General features: G+C 43.0%; 1 protein-coding gene across 2 annotated transcripts in view; it reads left to right on the forward strand.

The window, feature by feature from the left end:
- The window catches only part of LOC129853086 (SH2B adapter protein 3-like), a 60,554-nt gene extending 39,530 nt beyond the window's left edge, over positions 1-21,024 (forward strand). For both annotated transcript variants that reach the window (XM_055918778.1, XM_055918779.1), the window contains exons 4-8: positions 3,416-3,510; positions 9,383-9,474; positions 9,853-10,067; positions 10,230-10,401; positions 15,418-21,024. In XM_055918778.1, the coding sequence (XP_055774753.1) occupies positions 3,416-3,510; positions 9,383-9,474; positions 9,853-10,067; positions 10,230-10,401; positions 15,418-15,734 (891 nt within the window). In that variant the 3' untranslated portion in view covers positions 15,735-21,024. The remainder of the gene's footprint in view (positions 1-3,415; positions 3,511-9,382; positions 9,475-9,852; positions 10,068-10,229; positions 10,402-15,417) is intronic.
- Positions 21,025-21,506: the final 482 nt, after the last annotated feature.

Below are 21,506 nucleotides of genomic sequence, written 5' to 3' on the forward strand. Positions count from 1 at the left end.
GGAGAAGAGGTATTCAGAGTGGACTTCTAGTCCAACTCAGGAGGCCTGCACACCATCCACTGCTTCAGAGTATATTACTCGCTAATGTTCAGTCTCTTGATAATAAAGTAGACGAGCTCAGGGCGAGGATCTCCTTCCAGAGAGACATCAGTGATTGTAACATACTCTGTTTCACGGAAACATGGATCTCTAGGGATGATATACTGTCCCCGTCCATACAGCAAGCTGGGTTCTCCGTACAATCGGGCAGACAGGAATAAAGAACTCTCCGAAGAAAGACGGGGGTGTAGGTGTCATGATTAACTACTCATGATTTTTCTGTATGTTATGATAATCACAAGTCATTTTGTTCACCCGACCAAGAATACCTCACAATCAAATGCTGACCGTATTACCTCAGAGAATTCTCTTCAGTTATAGTCACAGCCGTGTATATTCCCCCTCAAGCCGATACCACAACAGCCCTCAAAGAATTACACTGGACTTTATACAAACTCGTAACCACATATCCCTGAGGCTGCATTTATTGTAGCTGTGGATTTAAACAAAGCAAATTTGAGGAAACCGCTACCAAAGTTCGACCAACCCATTGACTGTAGTACTCGCTCTGGAAAAACATTGAACCACTGCTACTCAACTTTTCAAAATGCTTACAAGGCCCTCTCTTCGGCAAATCTAAGCACAATTCCATTTTGCTCCTCCCTTCCCATAGGCAGAAACTCTAACAGGAAGTACCCGTGCTAAGGTCTATTCAACGCTGGTCTGACCAATCGGAATCCATGCTTCAAGATTGTTTTGATCATGCGGCCTGGGATATGTTTCGAGGAGCCTCTGAGAATAACATAAATACACGGATACGGTGACTGAGTTCATCAGGAACTCTAGGAGATGTTGTATTCACTGTCTATTAAAACCTACCCTAATCAGAAACTATGGATAGATGGCAGAATTTGCGCAAAACTGAAAGCGTGAACCACCGCATTTAACCGTGGCAAGGTGACTGGGAATCTGGCCGAATTCAAACAGTGTAGTTATTCCCTCCATAAGGCAATCAAACAGGCAAAACGTCAGTACAGAGACATGGTGGAGTTGCAATTCAATGGCTCAGACACGAGACGTATATGGCAGGGTCTACAGACAATCACCGACTACAAGGGGAAAACCAGCCACGTCGCGGACACCGACCTCTTGCTTCCGGACAAGCTAAACACCTTCTCCTGCTTTGAGGATAACATAGTGCCACCAAGGACTGTGTGGGCTCTCGTCCTCCATGGCCGTGAGTAAGACGTTTTAAGCGTGTTAACCCTCGCAAGGCTGCCAGCCCAGACGGCATTCCTCGCCACGCCCTCAGACCAGCTGGCTGAAGTGCTTACAGACATATTCAATCTCTCCCTATTCCAGTCTGCTGTCCCGACTTGCTTCAAGATGTCCACCATTGTTCCTGTACCCAAGAAAGCAAGGGTAACTGAACTAAATGACTATTGCCTCGTAGCACTCACTATTGTCATCATGAAGTTCTTTAAGAGGCTAGTTAAGGATCGTATCACCTCTACCTTACCTGATCCTAGACCCACTCAAATTTGCTTACGGCCCCAATAGATCCACAGACGATGCTGTTGCACTGCACATTGCCCTAATCCATCTGGACAAGAGGAATACCTATGTAAGAATGCTGTTCATTGAATATAGCTCAGCATTCAACACCATAGTACCCTCCAAGCTCATCATTAAGCTCGGGGCCCTGGGTCTGAACCCCGCCCTGTGCAACTGGGTCCTGGACTTCCTGACGGGCCGCCCCCAGGTGGTGAAGGTAGGAAACAACACCTTGACTTCGCTGATCGTCAACACAGGGGCCACAAGGGTGTGTGCTCAGCCCCCTCCTGTACTCCCTGTTCACCTCCAACTCAATTGTCAAGTTTGTAGACGACACAACAGTAGTAGGCCTGATAACCAACAATGACAAGACAACCTACAGGGAGGAGGTGAAGGCCCTTGGAGAGTGGTGCCAGGAAAATAACCTCTCACTCAACATCAACAAAACAAAGGAGCTGATCGTGGACTTCAGGAAACAGCAGTGGGAGCACGTCCCTATCCACATCAACAGGACTGCAGTGTAGAAGGTGAAACACTTCAAGTTCCTCGGTGTACACATCACTGACGATCTGAAATGGTCCACCCACACAGACAGTGTGGTGAAGAAGGCGTAACAGCGCCTCTTCAACCTCAGGAGGCTGAAGAAATTTGGCTTGGCCCCTAAAACCCTCACAAACTTTTACAGATGCACAATTGAGAGCATCCTGTCAGGCTGTATCACCGCCTTGTACGGCAACTGCACCGCCTGCAACCACAGGGCTCTCCAGAGGATGGTGCGGTCTGCCCAACGCATCACCGGTGGCAAACTACCTGCCCTCCAGGACACCTACAGCACCTGATGTCACAGGAAGGCAAAAAAGATAATCAAGAACATCAACCACCCAAGCCACTGCCTGTTCACCCTGCTATCATCCATCAAAGCTGGGACCGAGAGACTGAAAAACAGCCTCTATCTCAAGGCCATCAGACTGTTAAATAGCTTTCACTAGCAGGCTTCCACTCGGTTACGCAACCCTGCACCTTAGAGGCTGCTGCCCTATATACATAGACTTGGAATCACTGGCCACTTTAATAATGTTTACATACTGCTTTACTCATCTCATATGTATATGCTGTATTCTATTCTACTGTATTTTAGTCAATACTACTCCGACATTGCTCAATCTAATATTTATATATTTCTCAATTAAATAATTTTACTTTTAGATTGGTGTGTATTGTTGTGAATTGTTAGATATTACTACACTGTTGGAGCTAGAAACACAAGCATTTCGCTACACCCGCAATATCATCTGCTAAATATGTATATGTGACCAATAAGATTTGATTTGATCCTCTGCCAAACTTGCCTTAATTTCTTCCTATTCCAGTTCTTGTGTGTGTGTCACGTCTTTGTGTGTGTGTCACGTCTTTGTGTGTGTGTCACGTCTTTGTGTGTGTGTCACGTCTTTGTGTGTGTGTGTCACGTCTGTGTGTGTGTGTGTCACGTCTGTGTGTGTGTGTGTGTCACGTCTGTGTGTGTGTGTGTGTCACGTCTGTGTGTGTGTGTGTGTCACGTCTGTGTGTGTGTGTGTCACGTCTGTGTGTGTGTGTGTCACATCTGTGTGTGTGTGTGTCACGTCTGTGTGTGTGTGTGTCACGTGTGTGTGCCACGTCTGTGGGTGTGTGTGCGTGTGTCACGTCTGTGGGTGTGTGTGCGTGTGCCACGTCTGTGGGTGTGTGTGCGTGTGCCACGTCTTTGTGCGTGTGCCACGTCTTTGTGCGTGTGCCACGTCTTTGTGCGTGTGCATCTCCTTAACCAACAGTCTTGTCTCATCCCCAGGTTAATCACTATCCAGGTAGTCTCATATTTGAGACCGACAATGACCAACAGGTCAGCTCCTGGACAACAGAAATTAAAGAATGGATAAACAACAGGTGAGAGACGTGCCACGTCTAACCTAAATGTTACCACTATTTATCATGCTACTCTTCTCCCTGTCTACTGTCAGCCTTTTTCGTCATCTAGCTTTGTGTTGTGTGTGCGTGCGTGCCTGCAGAGCTGTGTCAGGTGCAGCCCTGTAAAAGAGGAAGCGTGGGGGAGGTGTGTCTCAGTGGGGGAATTTTCAGGACCTTTCTGCAGATGTCTGGATTCTCCATCTCACTTCCCGTTCTGAGGCCAACACGGTTTCAGCTCTGCAGCACCCATGTCCCAAGGGTTCCCACACACACACACACACACACACACACACACACACACACACACACACACACACACACACACATACATTTTAGTCTCATGCATTTCTCTCCTGCAGTACTGACATCTAGTAGTTAGCATAATGCTATTAGGATTTCACATTTGTCTTCAAAATGGAAATCCCGTATTAAATGGCTGAAGAGTGCAGGGAATGATGAGCTATTGGAGACCCATGGCTTGGCCACGCTTTCAACATGTCTGTTATCATGCTGTTCCAAATCTAGCAGTTGGAACAGCATACAAGATTATGTGATTGTGCATATTCATAAGTTTGTGCATGTGTGCAGCTATTTTTCATGTATGTTTGAGATACAGTGCCTTCGGAAAGTTTTCAGACCCCTTGACTTTTTCCACATTTTGATTAAATCGTTTTTGCCCCCTTATCAATCTACACGCAATACCCCACAATGACAAAGCAAAAACGTTTTTTTTTTAGAAGTGTTTGCTAATTAATACAAAATAAATACATTTACATAAGTATTCAGACCCTTTACTCAGTACTTTGTTGAAGCACCTTTGGCAGCGATTACAGCTTGGGTATGACGCTACAAGCTTGGCACACCTGTATTTGGGGAGTTTCTCCCATTTTTCTCAGCAGATCCTCTCAAGCTCTGTCAGGTTGGATGGGGAGCGTCGCTGCACAGCTATTTTCAGGTCTCTCCAGAGATGTATAAGTCTGGGCTCTGGCTGGGCCACTCAAGGACATTCAGAGACTTGTCCCGAAGCCCCTCCTGTGTTTTCTTGGCTGTGTGCTTAGGGTCATTGTACTATTGGAAGGTTAACCTTTGCCCCAGTCTGAGGTCCTGAGTGCTCTGGAGCAGGTTTTCATCAAGGATCTCTCTGTACTTTGCTCCTTTCAACTTTCCCTCGATCCTGACTAGTCTCCCAGTCCCTGCCGCTGAAAAACATCCCCACAGCACGATGCTGCCATCACCATGCTTCACCATAGGGATGTTGCCAGGTTTCCCCGGATGTTCAATCTTGGTTTCATCAGACCAGAGAATCTTGCTTCTCATGGTCTGACAGTCCTTTAGATGCCTTTAGGCAAACTCCAAGCAGGCTGTCATGTGCCTTTTACTGAGGAGTGGCTTCCGTCTGGCCACTCTACCATAAAGGACTAATTGGTGGAGTGCTGCAGAGATGGTTGTCCTTCTGGCAGGTTATCCCATCTCCACAGAGTTACTCTGGAGCTCTGTCAGTGTGACCATTGGGTTCTTGGTCACCTTCCTGACCAAGGCCCTTCTCCCCCTATTGTTCAGTTTGGCCTAGTGGCCAGCTCTAGGAAGAGCTGTGGTGGTTCCAAACTTCTTCCATTTAAGAATGATGGAGGCCACTGTGTTCTTGGGGACTTTCAATGCTGCAGAAATGTTTTGTTACCCTTCCCCAGATCTGTGCCTTGACACAATCCTGTCTCTAAGCTCTACGGAAAATTCCTTCGACCTCATGGCTTGGTTTTTGCTCTGAAATGCACTCAACTGTGGGACCTTATATAAACAGGTGTGTGCCTTTCCAAATCATGTCCAATCAATTTAATTAATCACATGTGGACTCCAATCAAGTTGTAGAAACATCTCAAGGATGATCAATGGAAACAGGATGCACCTGAGCTCAATTTCGAGTTTCATAGCAACAGGTCTGAATACTTTATGTAAATATTTGTGGGTTTTGTTTTTGATAAATTTGCAAATGATTTAAAAAAAATATTACTGTGTGTAGATTGAGGAAACGGTTTTACTTCATCCATTTTAGAATAAGGCTGTAACGTAACAAAATGTGGAAAACGTCAAGGGGTCTGAATACTTTCCAAATGCACTGTATAAAGTATCATGGAAAGTCTAAACCCCCTTGGATTTCTTTACATTTTATTTTCATAAGGGGATAAAAATGGATTAAGTTTCTTTGGGGTCAACGATCTACACAAAATACTTTGTCAAAGTGGGGGGAAAATTCTAACATCTAAAGATTATTGAAAAATTAGACCTGAGATAAGTATTCATCCCGCTGAGTCAATGTATGTTAGAAACTCCTTTGGCAGTGACTATAGCTGTGAATCGTCTTTGGTAATTCTCATAAGATCTTTGCAATACACCTGTGCAAATATTGTGCAATATTTGCCTATTTTAGCTCTGTCAAGGTGTTGGATCATGGCTAGATAGCGATTTTCAGATTGTCTTAGATTCTCAAGCAGTTTTAAGTCAAAACTGTAACTTGGTTTCTCAGGAACATTCACTGTCTAATTGGTAAGCAACTCCTGTGTATATTTGGCTTTGTCTTTTAGGTTATTGTCCTGCTGAAAGGTGAATTCCTCTCCGTTTTTGGTGTAAAGCAGGTTCTCCTTTAGGATTTTGCCTTTGCTGTATTTTTTCCCAGTATTGCTTTAGTGCTTTGTTGCATACAAGATGCATGTTTTTGAATAGTTTTATTCTGTATATTTGTATTTTCACTCTGTCATTTAGGTCATTATTGTGTAGTCACTACAATGTTGTTGATCCATCCTCAGTTTTCTCCCATCACAGACTCTGTAGCTGTTTTTAAAATCGCTAATGGCCTCATGGTGACATCCGTAAGCAGTTTCCTTCCTGTCCTGCATCTCAGTTCAGAAGGACGACTGCATCTTTAATGTGTCTGGGTGGTTTAATACATCATCCACAGAATAATTATTAACTTGACCCTGCTTAAAGACATATTCAATGTCTGATTTGTTATTGTTACCCATCTACCAATCACTGACATTCTTTATGAGGCTTTTGAAAAGCTCCCTGGTGTTTGTAGTTGTAACTGTGCTTGAAATTCAGTACTTGACTAATGGGACCTTACAGATGTTATATGTATGGGGGACAGAGGAAGGGGTAAAATTCAGTACTTGACTAATGGGACCTTACAGATGTTATATGTATGGGGGACAGAAGAAGGGGTAAAATTCAGTACTTGACTAATGGGACCTTACAGATGTTATATGTATGGGGGACAGAGGAAGGGGTAAAATTCAGTACTTGACTAATGGGACCTTACAGATGTTATATGTATGGGGGACAGAGGAAGGGGTAGTCATTCAAAAATCATGTCAACCCCTATTATAACTTCCATATAACTTATTATGTGATTTGTGTGTGGCCTAAACAAAGGGGGTGATTACTTATGCAATGACTATTTTATTTCATTTTTATTAATTTGCAAAACATTTAGTATTTTTCGTAGATCAATGAGAAATTACATCTATTTCAATCCCACTTTGTAACAAAATGTGAAAAAAGTTCAATGGGTTGTAGACTTTCTATAGGCTACACTGAACAAAAATATAAACGCAACATGTCCCATGTTTCATAAGCTGAAATAAATTATCCCAGAAAAGCTTATTTCTTTGAAATTTTGTGCACAAATTTGTTTACATCCCTGTTAGTGAGCATTTCTCCTTTTCCAAGATAATCCATCCCCCTGAAAGGTGTGCCATATCAAGAAGTCGATTAAACAGCTTGATCATTACACAGGTGCACCTTGTGCGGGGGACAATAAAAGGCCACTCTAAAATGTGCAGTTTTCTCACAACAGATGTCTCAAGTTTTGACTGCAGGAATGTCAATCGGAGCTATTGGCAGAGAATTGAATGTTTATTTCTCTACAATAAGCCTTCTCCAACATTGTTTTAGAGAATTTGGCAGTACGTCCAACAGGCCTCACAACCGCGGACCACGTGTAACCACACCAGGCCACGACCACCACATCCGGCTGCTTCATCTACAGGATTGTCTGAGACCAGCCACCCGGACGGACTGTGGGTTTGCACAACTGAAGAATTTCTGAACAAACTGTCAAAACCCATCTCAGGGAAGCTCATCTGTGTGGTCGTTGTCCTCACCAGGGTCTTGACCTGACTGCAGATAGGCGTCGTAACTGACTTAAGTGGGCAAATGCTCAACTTCGATGGCCACTGACACTCTGGAGAAGTGTGCTCTTCACGGATGAATCCCTGTTTCAACTGTACCGGGCAGGTGGCAGACAGCGTGTATAGCGTTGTTTGGGCGAGCGGTTTACTAATGTCAACGTTGTGAACAAAATGCCCCATGGTGGGGTTATGGTATGGGAAGGCATAAGCTACTGACAACGAACACAATTGAATTTTATCGATGGAAATTTGAGAACCAAAGATACAGTGACGATCATTTTTACAGATTTTCCTTTTTAAATTTTTGCACGTTGCGTTTTTATATTTTTGTTCTGTGTGTGTGTGTGTGTGTTTCTATATATATATATATATATATATATATATATATATATATATACATATATACACCAGGCAGGATGGGGCAATGGACTCATGCTGCTTATGCCAAATCCTGACTCTGCCATCAGCATGACGCAACAGGATCCGGGATTCATCGGACCAGTTGATGTTTTTCCACTCCTCAATTGTCCAGTGTTGGTGATCGCGTCCCCACTGGACCAGCGGCGGCTGGATTCTTTCAGATAGGAGTGGAACCCGGTCTGTCCATTCTGAGATGCCGTTCTGCACACCACTGTTGTACTGCGCTGTTATCTGCCTGTTTGTGGCCCGTCTGTTAACTTGCATCATTCTTGCCATTCTCCTTCAACCTCTCATCAACAAGCTGTTTTCACCCACAGGACTGCTGCTGACTGGATGCTTTTTGTTTGTCGCACCATTCTTGGTAAACCTTAGACACTGCCAAGCGTGAAAAGCCCAGGAGGCTGGTCGTTTCTGAGACCGACTAGAACCGACGCGCCTGGCACCAACGATCATACCACGGTCAGAGTCACTGAGGTGACTCGTTTTGTCCATTCTAAAACAGTAACTGGATGCCAGTCTACTTGCATTTTTGTGAATGGGTGGTGTACCTAATAAACTGGCCACTAAGAGGACTCTGAATATGTATGAGAAGTAAAAACTCCTCTCTTTCTGTCTGTGTCTCTCTCTGTCTTTCACCCACTAAATCACACTCACAGAGAGAGGAGAAGGCTCGTCTTCCTGTTATTCAGAGTTCTCAGAACTGTAGTCAGCATTTTAAGCAGGATTTGATCTGTCTTCCTTCTCAACCTGGCTACCAAAGTGTGTGTGTGTGTGTGTGTTGAGTGTGTGTGCGTGCCTGCGTGTGTGGTGTTGCTTGGGGTGCGGGATTCATGTACAATAACATGTGGCGTTCTCAAGACTTAACAAGACGCTTCCTGACCGAGCCCCGACGCTTTTGTGTGCCTCCATCCTGCTGCTTCCTGTAGACTCGATGGCCCCCAGCCCTCCCTCTTCCTTTCGTTCTCTTACTTTCTCCCCTAGTGTGAACACCCCTCCAAAGCTCCCCTCTGTGGTTCACACAATTTAAATAATAATAAATTTGTGTATTATTGTAATATTATACTAGTGTGATCTAAATCATTTTTGATTTGACTTCCTTGTGAATAATGCAGAATTGTTAAGTGCAGTCACACAGAGGCTGGAGTTGACTAATCAAGTCAGTCGATGGCAGTGTCATTCCCAGGAGACTAATGTTTCAGCCCACTGTGGATTGACTGCTGCTAACTAAAGGCATTGTTTGTCCACAGGTCTGGAAGCGGGGATTTGGAATGTCTAACCTACCCTATGGACAATGCTGCGACGGCCAACCGGAGAGGGAGCTCCGAGTCAGGGAGTCAGGGTGGGTGTCAGGGACAGGAAGGGGCGGACCTTCTTTCCCATGCGTGTCGTTGCACAACAAGGAAGTGTGTGAATATCTCAGGATTCTATTGTAACATGATGTTTGAAATGATGCAGTAGTAGTTACGAGTGTCTGCCGTTTAGAATCAGAGCATGGTGTTTGAAATGATGCAGTAGTAGTTACGAGTGTCTGCCGCTTAGAATCAGAGCATGGTGTTTGTACCAGTTTGAGGAGTTGTGGGTGTGATTCCTGCATGGGCTGCATGTAGCGGTAATGAGCATAGCGGTAATGAGCTAATTGTGGATCAAAATGTTTGCTAAATGACTGTTATTCTATTCTTACGCCTTGCTTGTCGTGTGTCCCCCCCCCCCCCACTAGGCTCTGCGACCTTTGCCCTCTCGGAGCAGGTGTACCATAAGACTGACCACTTCCTGTGTTTGTACCCCTGGTTCCACGGCCCCATCTCGCGGGTCAAGGCTGCCCACCTGGTCCAGAACTCGGGCCTGGAGGGCCACGGAGTCTTCCTGGTGAGGCAGAGTGAGACCCGCCGCGGAGACTATGTCCTCACCTTCAACTACCAGGGCAAGGCCAAGGTGATGCAGACACACACACACACACAGGTTCTAGAAGAATACCTTTTTCGTTTTTGATATAATCTCCTCTATAAAGATGTCTGAATAGAAGCACCATCATCTTGGTACCATGTAGTGATCCTTGTAAAAGTGAAAGAAGACTTATTCTCTCTCCCTCTGCAGCACCTGCGTCTGTCTCTAACAGAGTGTGGTCAGTGTAGGGTGCAGCATCTGCGCTTCCCCTCCGTCATGGACATGCTCAGTCACTTCCGCCTCTACCCCATACCCCTGGAGTGTGTCGCTGCCTGCGACGTCACCCTCACCAGCTTTGTGGTGGCCAATTCTACCGCACAAGGTGAGTCTAAGTTACTGACCTCCACCACACATATACAGTGGGGAGAACAAGTATTTGATACACTGCCGATTTTGCAGGTTTTCCTACTTACAAAGCATGTAGAGGTCTGTCATTTTTATCATAGGTACACTTCAACTGTGAGACGGAATCTAAAACAAAAATCACATTGTATGATCTTTAAGTAATTAATTTGCATTTTATTGCATGACATAAGTATTTGATACATCAGAAAAGCAGAACATAATATTTGGTTCAGAAACCTTTGTTTGCAATTACAGAGATCATACGTTTCCTGTAGTTCTTGACCAGGTTTGCACACACTGCAGCAGGGATTTTGGCCCACTTCTCCATACAGACCTTCTCCAGATTCTTCAGGTTTCGGGGCTGTCGCTGGGCGATACGGACTTTCAGCTCCCTCCAAAGATTTTCTATTGGGTTCAGGTCTGGAGACTGGCTAGGCCACTCCAGGACCTTGAGATGCTTCTTACGGAGCCACTCCTTAGTTGCCCTGGCTGTGTGTTTCGGGTCGTTGTCATGCTGGAAGACCCAGCTACGACCCATCTTCAATGCTCTTACTGAGGGAAGGAGGTTGTTGGTCAAGATCTCGCGATACATGGCCCCATCCATCCTCCCCTCAATACTGTGCAGTTGTCTTGTCCCCTTTTCAGAAAAGCATCCCCAAAGAATGATGTTTCCACCTCCATGCTTCACAGTTGGGATGGTGTTCTTGAGGTTATACTCATCCTTCTTCTTCCTCCAAACACGGCGAGTGGAGTTTAGACCAAAAAGCTCTATTTTTGTCTCATCAGACCACATGACCTTCTCCCATTCCTCCTCTGGATCATCCAGATGGTCATTGGCAATCTTCAGACGGGCCTGGACATGCGCTGGCTTGAGCAGGGGGACCTTCCGTGCGCTGCAGGATTTTAATCCATGACGGCGTAGTGTGTTACTAATGGTTTTCTTTGAGACTGTGGTCCCAGCTCTCTTCAGGTCATTGACCAGGTCCTGCCGTGTAGTTCTGGGCTGATCCCTCACCTTCCTCATGATCATTTATGCCCCAACGAGGTGAGATCTTGCATGGAGCCCCTGACCGAGGGTGATTGACCGTCATCTTGAACTTCTTCCATTTTCTAATAATTGCGCCAACAGTTGTTGCCTTCTCACCAAGCTGCTTGCCTATTGTCCTGTAGCCCATCCCAGCCTTGTGCAGGTCTACAATTTTATCCCTGATGTCCTTACACAGCTCTCTGGTCTTGGCCATTGTGGAGAGGTTGGAGTCTGTTTGAGTGTGTGGACAGGTGTCTTTTATACAGATAACGAGTTCAAACAGGTGCAGTTAATGCAGCTAATAATTGGAGAACAGGAGGGCTTCTTAAAGAAAAACTAACAGTTCTGCTGGTGATCAAATTATTATGTCATGCAATTAAATGGAAATTAATTACTTAAAAATCATACAATGTGATTTTTCTGGATTTTTTGATTCCGTCTCTCACAGTTGAAGTGTACCTATGATAAAAATGACAGACCTCTACATGCTTTGTAAGTAGGAAACACTGCCGATTTTGCAGGTTATCAAATACTTGTTCTCCCCCCTGTATGTATGTACACACACGTGTGTGTGTGTATGTGTGTGTGTGTGTGTGTGTGTGTGTGTGTGTGTGTGTGTGTATATATATATATATATATATATGTATATGTATGTATGTATATGTATATGTATGTATGTGTATATGTATATGTATATATGTGTGTGTGTGTACTTACAGTGAGGGAAAAAAGTATTTGATCCCCTGCTGATTTTGTACGTTTACCCACTGACAAAGAAATTATCAGTCTATAATTTTAATGGTAGGTTTATTTGAACAGTGAGAGACAGAATAACAACAAAAAGGGAAATAAGTATTTGACCCCCTCTCAATCAGAAAGGCCACACCAGATACTGACTGTTACTTTTGATTTTTACCCCCCCTTGTTCAGGGACACATTCCATTTCTGTGGAACTTGTTCAGTTCGTGTCTCAATTGTTGAATCTTATGTTCATACAAATATTCACACGTTAAGTTTGCTGAAAATAAACACAGTTGACAGTGAGAGGACGCTTCTTTTTTTGCTGAGTTTATATATACACACACACACACATATACAGTTGAAGTCGGAAGTTTACATATACATTTACACTCAGTTTTTCACAATTCCTGACATTTAATCCTAGTAAAAATTCCCTGTCTTAGGTCAGTTAGGATCACCACTTTATTTTAAGAATGTGAAATGTCAGAATAAGAGAATAATTTTTCAGCTTTTATTTCTTTCATCACATTCCCAGTGGGTCAGAAGTTTACATACACTAAATTAGTATTTGGTAGCATTGCCTTTAAATTGTTTAACTTAGGTCAAACGTTTCTGGTAGCCTTCCACAAGCTTGACAGAGCTGTTGTAACTGAGTCAGGTTTGTAGGCCTCCTTGCTCGCACATGCTTTTTCAGTTCTTCCCACAGATTTTCTATAGGATTGAGGTCAGGGCTTTGTGATGGCCACTCCAATACCTTGACTTTGTTGTCCTTAAGCCATTTTGCCACAACTTTGGAAGTATGCTTGGGGTCATTATCCATTTGCCACCAAGCTTTAACTTCCTAACTTATGTCTTGAGATGTTGCTTCAATATATCCACATAATTTTACATCCTCATGAGGCCATCTATTTTGAAGTGCACCAGTCCCTCCTGCAGCAAAGCACCCGCACAACATGATGCTGCCACCCCCGTGCTTCACGGTTGGGATGGTGTTCTTCGGCTTGCAAGCATCCCCCTTTTTCCTCCAAACGTAACGATGGCCAAACAGTTCTATTTTTGTTTCATCAGACCAGAGGACATTTCACCAAAAAGTGCCATTTTTGTCCCCATGCGTAGTTGCAAGGTAGCTTTCAGGTTGTGTCGATTGTAGGACTCATTTTACTGTGGAACCGATACTTTTGTACCTGATTTTCTCCAGCATCTTCACAAGGTCCTTTGCTGTTGTTCTGGGATTGGTTTGCACTTTTCGCACCAAAGTACGTTCATCTCTAGGAGACAGAACGCATCTTCTTCCTGAGCGGTATGACAGCTGCGTGGTCCCATGGTGTTTATACTTGCGTACTACTGTTTGTACAGATGAACGTGGTACTTTAACCTCTCTGGGATCGTTCGGGACGCTAGCGTCCCACCTCGCCAACAGCCAGTGAAGTTGCAGGGCGCCAAATTCAAACAACAGAAATCTCATAATTAAAATTGCTCAAACATACCATTTAAGGTAATCTTGTTGTCATTGTAATCATTTTAAAGGTAATCCCACCACAGTGTCCGATTTCAAAAAGGCTTTACAGCGAAAGCATCACAAACGATTATGTTAGGTCACCGCCAAAACACATCCATTTTTCCAGCCAAAGAGGGGCGTCACATAAAGCAGAAATATAGATAAAATGAATCACTGACCTTTGATGATCTTCATCAGATGACACTCATAGGACACAATACATGTATGTTTTGTTCGATAAAGTTCATATTTATATCCAAAAACCTCAGTTTACATTGGCGCCATGTTCAGAAATGCCTCAAACATCCGGAGAAATTGCAGAGAGCCACATCAAATAACAGTAATACTCATCATAAACTTTGATGAAAGATACATGTTTTACATAGAATTAAAGATTAACTTGTTCTTAATGCAAAAGCACAATATTCAATAATCTGAGTACCGCGTTTAGCCACAAAAGCAAGCCATACAGTTACCCGCCAAATTGTGGAGTCAACAAAGTCAGAAATAGCATTATAAATCTTCACTTACCTTTGCTGATCTTCGTCGGAATGCACTCCCAGGACTCCCACAAGAAATGTTTGTTTTTCTTTTCGATTACGTCCATATTTATGTCCAAATAGCTCTGTTTTGTTCACGTTTAGTTCACTATTCCAAAGGCACAATGCGCGAGCGCAAAATCCAGACAAAGTCAAGAGTTCCAGTTTGTCGAAACATGTCAAACGATGTTTACAATCAATCCTTAGGGTCTTTTTATAATACATCTTCAATAATATTCCAATCGGACAACAACTAAAGAAGTCTACACCCCCTGTCAAAAAATTGTTCTGCTGTCTTTGACTGTAGTCTACAGTATTTTCTATATTAGAGTGTTAAGGTCTGGTGCAGACCTCAGGTTTTCACTTGATCACATGTAGTCGGGCGGTTGCGGACAGGTTAGTAGTCATTGCGGGTGGGTAAATAAACAGTTGACCCGTGTGTGTGAGACAGTGCATGTCTGCTAAGCTGCGGAGAATCAGAGCAGGTGGTCAGTCCAGTGTTCTGCAGTCAGAAAACTGCCTCTTAGCCTGTTGGCATCAGACCTTATGCTTCAATACTGTCTGCCAGACGATCAGGGAGAGTAAAGATCGTAGCTGGGGTGGGTCCTTGATGATGCTGCGGGCCTTCCTCAGGCACCGGTTCAAGTAGATGTCCTAGAGGGGTGGGAGCACGGTCCCAGTGATGTACTGGGCCATCTTCTCCCTCTGGATGGCCTTGCAGGACACTCTCGATGGTGCAGCGGTAGTATTTGGAGAGGACCTGCGGTGGAATGCCGAATTTCTTCAGCCGCCTTGGGAAGTAGAGATGCTGTTGTGCCCTCTTGACGAGTGGTGTTTTTTTTTTGTCCATGTCAAGTCCTCAGGGCATGTGCCCTCCTCTGCTTTCTGAAGTCAACAATCAACTCATTTGTTTTGCTGACATTGAGGGAGAAGTTGTTACCTCCCTGTAGGCTGACTTATTGTTGTCGGTTATCAGGCCTACAACTGTGGTGTCGTCATGGAAACTTGATGATGGATTTGGTGTCGTTAACATTTGGCACAAACTTATTTTAAAAATAGACATTTTACTTTAGATGCTATTAATACAGCTACAACTGTGGGAATATACAGTATATGGGATGTTCCAAGTCAGTCTTTGTTTCTGTCAGCATAAATACTGGAATGTCTCTGTGATCCCTCTGTCTTCAGGTCAGAGTTCATCCGCTGTCCTGGTTCCATTCTCCCTGCACCGCTGGAGCTCCGAACCCAGCCTAGCCCACTGCAGCCCCAGCCTGCTCCCCTCTCCAGACCCCCTGCCCCAGCCCAGGCTCCCTCTCCTACGCCCTGCTCCCTTCCCAGACCTTTCCACCTCGGGTCCCCTGCGTCGGAGCGAGTCTGTGGGCCGCAGACCTCTGCTGCGTCACCCCAACCCCCACCCACCCCTCACTCAACGGGACTCCGACTACGAACTGGAGCCAGACAGAGGACGCAAGCGGGCCATCGACAACCAGTACATGTTCCTCTAACCGGGGCCACAAGCGGTCCATCAACAACCAGTACATGTTCCTCTAACTGGTGGACCCCCGGTCACAGCCGACCCAGTGGTGGCTCTGAGACTCCAAACGAGCGAAGGACAGACTCATGAGTGAACGTGTATGCCACAGTGGAGGTCTGTCTCGTGGGGTGGGTGTTAGAGGTCCGACCCGAGTGTCCATTGTGAATGTATTTTTAGGAAAGTGTCTAATCTTGTTATGATTGTCATTTTCTGAAGCGGCTGTCGTGGTCCTTCTAAGGGACGTTGCTACATGGGAGTGAGTGGCGCTGGTGTGGAAGGTCTTCCCTCAGTCCCTCCCTTCACACATACACACTCCATTTTAAAGTGTATTCTAATGTTCTTTGATACGCTGTGTATCTCAAATGCACACATTGTGTACTTTTAAACACTGTGTATTTTAGGACGCAGACTATTTTTGTAGGAATATATGAAGGTGTTGGAAAAATAAAATAAAAAAACCTTAACTGTGATGAATTTAGGACTGTTACGGTGACCGTATTACTGCCACACCAGCGGTCACGAGTCATATTCCATGTGACTAGCCTTCTCCTAAACTGCGCTCTGATGCTCATTAGTAGGCTACTAAACATGCTTACTGCCAGTCGCTAATGGCCTGGTACTCAGCACTCTGACATCAATGCAAATGTCATTGAAAATCAAACACTTCATGAGAGCTCATGTTGCACAACATTTCAATAGGCTATGCAATTGCGTGAGAAAATAGTTTTGATGGCCTCTATTAAAGAGGCACAGCTTTCTATAGGCTAGGCCTACTATATTTCTCAACTTTCCTAATATTAACCACATTGGCTATACTCCTGCTGTAAAGAGAAGCAAACTGGCTGTAATGAAAATGAAACACCGGAAAATCATCCTCCATTCGCTATTTTAAGTGCATAGATTACATATTCTTTGCCCCTGTTCCGACAGGTGCAAGATAATGGTCCATCACTAATTTCACACATGTAAAGATCAGATTAGTCTGATGGGTGACAATATTAGGCTATCACTCATGAATGATGCCCAGGGTGTGCAATAAGGTAAGAAACAGAGCATGCTTTTTTTTGCAACTTTTTCTAATCATAGTCGCACATGTCATGTAGCCTAGCCCATGATAAGATTTGTAACTAAAGCACATTACGGTGTATAGACCAACTGACATACAGTACCGTTCAAAAGTTTGGGGTCACTTAGAAATGTCCTTGTTTTTGAAAGAGCACATTTTTTTGTCCATTCAAATAACATCAAATTGATCAGAAATACAGTGTAGACATTGTACACATTCCAGCTACAATAGTCATTAAAGGCCCATTATCAGCAACCATCACGCCTGTATTCCAATGGCACGTTGTGTTAGCCTTTTAAAATTATAAACTTGGAATAGCTAATTGATCATTAGAAAACCCTTTTGTAATTATGTTAGCACAGCTGAAAACTGTTGTCCTGATTTTAAAGAAGCAATAAAACTGGCCTTCTTTAGACTAGTTCAGTATCTGGAGCATCAGCATTTGTGGGTTCGATTACAGGCTCAAAATGGCAAGAAACAAAGAACTTTCTTCTGAAACTCGTCAGTCTATTCTTGTTCTGAGAAATGAAGACTATTCCATGCGAGAAATTGCCAAGAAACTGAAGATCTCGTACACCGCTGTGTACTACTCCCTTCACAGAACAGCGCAAACTAGACTCTAACCAGAATAGAAAGGAGTGGGAGGCCCTGGTGCACAACTGAGCAAGGAGGGAGTAGTACACAGCCTTCAGGATTAGCTAACACAACACAGGAGTGATGGTTGCTTATAATGGACCTCGTATGTAGATATTCCATAACAAAATCCGCCGTTTCCAGCTACAATAGTCATTTACAACATGTCTACACTGTATTTCTAATCAATTTGACGGACAAGTGCTTTTCTTAAAAAAAAAAGACATTTAAGTGACCCCCAAACTTTTGAACGGTAGTGTTTATCAAAAGTAAGACAAAAAGTCATTTAATATGAAAACACAGAATCCCAAACAATTTTCAGAAATATGAGAGTTGTGCAGTGAGATGTTTTTGTAATTTTCACCATAAAAATGCACATTTTTATAATAAAGCATTACATGTCTAATTGCATTTTGTAGACTTATGTAAGATGGCTTACTATTTGTAATGTGATGAGTAGGGTAGATAGTCATCTAGGCTAATAATATAACTGAATCACTGTTCGTAAAAAAAAAAAAGAAGACCGTTTCAGTTCATTGCTGAGCGTGTATAGCAGGCCTAGGCTATATCGGATACGTTTCATCTTTGCATGTGAAAAATGTTGCCTTTTTATAAACATGTCATGCAATTCTACTACACTTTATATGGCTGGAGACATTAGCATCTTTTTTAATAGGACAAATTAAAATGAGTAGCCTACTCAGCTGACAGTGACAAAGTTCCTGACGTTGACCATATAATAGGCCTACGAGATGCATATGTCCATCTAAACTGGAGGAAATCATTTTTCAAAAACAAACTAGTGTCTCTGACCCAACAATGTTCACTCAAGTTGAGAATTTATGACAATTAGTCCTTTCACTGTCTTCTTTTTACAACATTAATAATTTGCTTTCCAAACTGTTTTCCCGCCATTTGTATTTTGAAATATTGCTATATGCCTGGCTTGGCCTCTAATTTTCAGACAGTCGCAACTCGTGAACTGCCTTATCTTCCAACTATAGGCAATGCGATTTAAAACAATCCACTTTTTTAGTAGGACTATCCTCTGGCAAAATCATGCTTTTTAGTAACCTATTTTGAATGATTTATTTCTGTATAGACAGGTTTAGGCTAATTAGGCTATATAATTTTGGGAACATTAATCAAATTTATTTTGGGAAAATCTTAGCTTCCCCTAGTCTTATGGACACGCTGCCTATGCTTGCATATTAAAAATGTAACTGCACGCAACCTCCATATGCTATTAGAGTGCAGGCTACAGATTACATGGTTTTTTTGTGGGCCATCCTAATAATAAAATTATTCCACACATATTAGTAGGCTATATGTAAAGACCATATTAAATTGAGAATAGGCTGAGATTAACAAGTGCTTGTCAAATTGTGACAGACTGAAGTATGTAGCCTGCCCAAGAAACAGAGCTAATGCCTTTCAAGCAACTATTAAAAATCAAAACATATTCCTACTAAAGTTGCATTAAAGAAAACTAAGCATATAGCAGTACCTATATGTTAACCACTCAACATAGAATAGCCACATGTGTGCACTCCCTCAAGGATATTTTATTCAGCAATGCTCAGTTATATTCTTCACACTATAAAATAATGCCACGCATTTCCAAGCATATCTTGTCCGCTAAATGAACTAGTGTAGCCCACAGCCATATCAGGGACTAACATAATTACTCAGTATGCTATTCTGTTCTTCTGAAATAGACTACATTTTCTTCATATCATGTTTCTTTAGACCTGTCAAAAATAAATAATGGATTTAATGTGATTGTGTAAGTCAATTACCGTAGAGCCCAGCAGTTATTGGCTTGACAATCACCGGCTGACAATTTCATGATCTCCACAGCCCTAAATGAGCCTTCCATGTAGGTTTGGAAGAGGCTCATAGTTGGGGTGTGTTGGTGCTAAACCTCAAGAGATGTGACTGAATAAAGGAGATGACCCCCAAAATAAAGGGTTTGGGAGGGGACATGAAACCCAACCTAGTCTATGGTCCTCAACACTCAGGTTTTGTACATCAGTTGTACAACTTTTCACACAATGGTTGATACGACAGTTTGTCTACCCCAAAAAGTTTACACAACCCTTGTGTAAACATTTATTTATTTTTAAACTTACCGTTGTATCAAGCCATTGTACATCAGTTGTAAAACCTGAATGTGTACAGGGCCAAAGATTAGTGTATTAATTTCCTATCAGCATTAAACAGAAAGGTCCTTACCTGTGCTCTCCATCTCTACCAGGAAGTGAAGGATAACTCATCCTGGTCCTTTCTGAAGGCATTTTGTTGCTAGTAAAATGTTTGCAGATGCTACATTTGAATGTTTGTCTATGGCTTCTTAATCGAGCTCTAGAAAGCGACAAACCTCAAAGAAAACGTCACTCACTCGCTCTTACTAAGAACCCATGTGTGTGCGGTGGCTTAACACCACATTGTAAGCAACCATTCTGGTGTACATTTGTTAATTTTCACAATGTGTTGAATAATTCACCAACATACCAATACACTTCACTTTTCTGTATGTACCTCTTTCCCCTTGCTTAACACTAACTTAGCAGTGAAACTTTTGTCAGCGACTCATCAACCTCGATGTCATGCAGTATTTATGGCAATGTTTATCACTGGGTTTCCTGTTTAAGAAATGCACAAAGGCAGGTTGATCTCCTTATACATGATCAGGAAATCAACTTGCCATGAAAGGAGATTTTATTTGCATTGCATAATTGAGCTACAAATGTATCAAGGGTATCTTCCAATATTGAAACTGATATTAAGTGGTGGGGATAGACAATTGCAAAGTACGGTTGGTCTCCTGCGCTTAAGTTTAAACCCAAACGTCTGTTCTGCAAAAGGAAATCAACGGTATCATTGACTTATCAGTCCCTCTCTGACCTGTAGCGAGAGAGAAAGACTACTTCGCCTGAAAGCTGCTGTTGCTTTAACCCTTTGAACCTCAGGGCGTAACATTAGGAATTAGTGCAATAACATATTTCCCATGATTTAGCTTAACGCTTTACATTATAGCAACAAACAATTCATACTTGGCATCTAGCAATAAAGATCACCCCTACTTATGTCAGTGTCATGGCAAGCTTGGAATGCATTCCATTACTGCACACGTGGGTTGCTCACGACTGTCTGCACATAGGTTTGTCATATACTCCAAAGAAAGTGCAAATGGATTGCCATCAAACACATAGAAACGATGTTTGATGCCATTACCACGTGCCCATCCTCGCCAATTAAAAGGTGCCTCCATCCTCCTGTGCTCAGGTATTAGAACATTTGCTTGCAAGCATTTATTTTGGCCCCTCAGCCACGCCTTGGCTGACATTGTACATTTGAGTTCAACTGACGAATGCATGTCTTCTCAATACTGTTGATTCTATTTATGTATTAGCACTGTAAACATTCCATAACTAAGTAAACCACCCCAAAGCTTTTTCTGTCGATCTTTGATCAATTGTTACATTTCCCTGTTATAAGCATTCTAAATTTATATAAACTGTATATTTTACTTTTGGAAAATAAAGCTAACCAAAACAAATCTACCTGCAACACATTTGTGACTGAAAAAGCTCTACACCTCCCTCGTGGTTTCATGTTTATCTACAAATATCACTGAGTCTACAAGTCCCTGAAATGTATATACAGAATGGTATGGCTCCACCACAAAGCCCTATAATGCTTTCACGTGTTTAGTCTGAACAGAGGGTGCTAGGGGTTCAAATAGAACTGGGTCATCATGTGAAACATTTCTTTCTTGAGCCTCGTTGATACCTGGTGCTAAAATATGTACTGATCCCATCCACATTGAGACCGGTATAGACAGTTAGGACTCACTGGGCACGTTCGAGCAGATCACTTTTGTCAAGTTAGTCACTACCTTTCAAAGTATGTTGCATTATGGGGATAATATATATATTTAAATTGTTCGACTTCATGTACTTTACACAAACCATGTGATCAAAGGTCATGAAGTTGACTGCATATTTCTGCAGTTGCTCTTCAACTTCATCGCCTCCATTT

The sequence above is a fragment of the Salvelinus fontinalis genome, chromosome 4 (assembly GCF_029448725.1).
Source record: "Salvelinus fontinalis isolate EN_2023a chromosome 4, ASM2944872v1, whole genome shotgun sequence".
NCBI lineage: Eukaryota > Metazoa > Chordata > Actinopteri > Salmoniformes > Salmonidae > Salvelinus > Salvelinus fontinalis.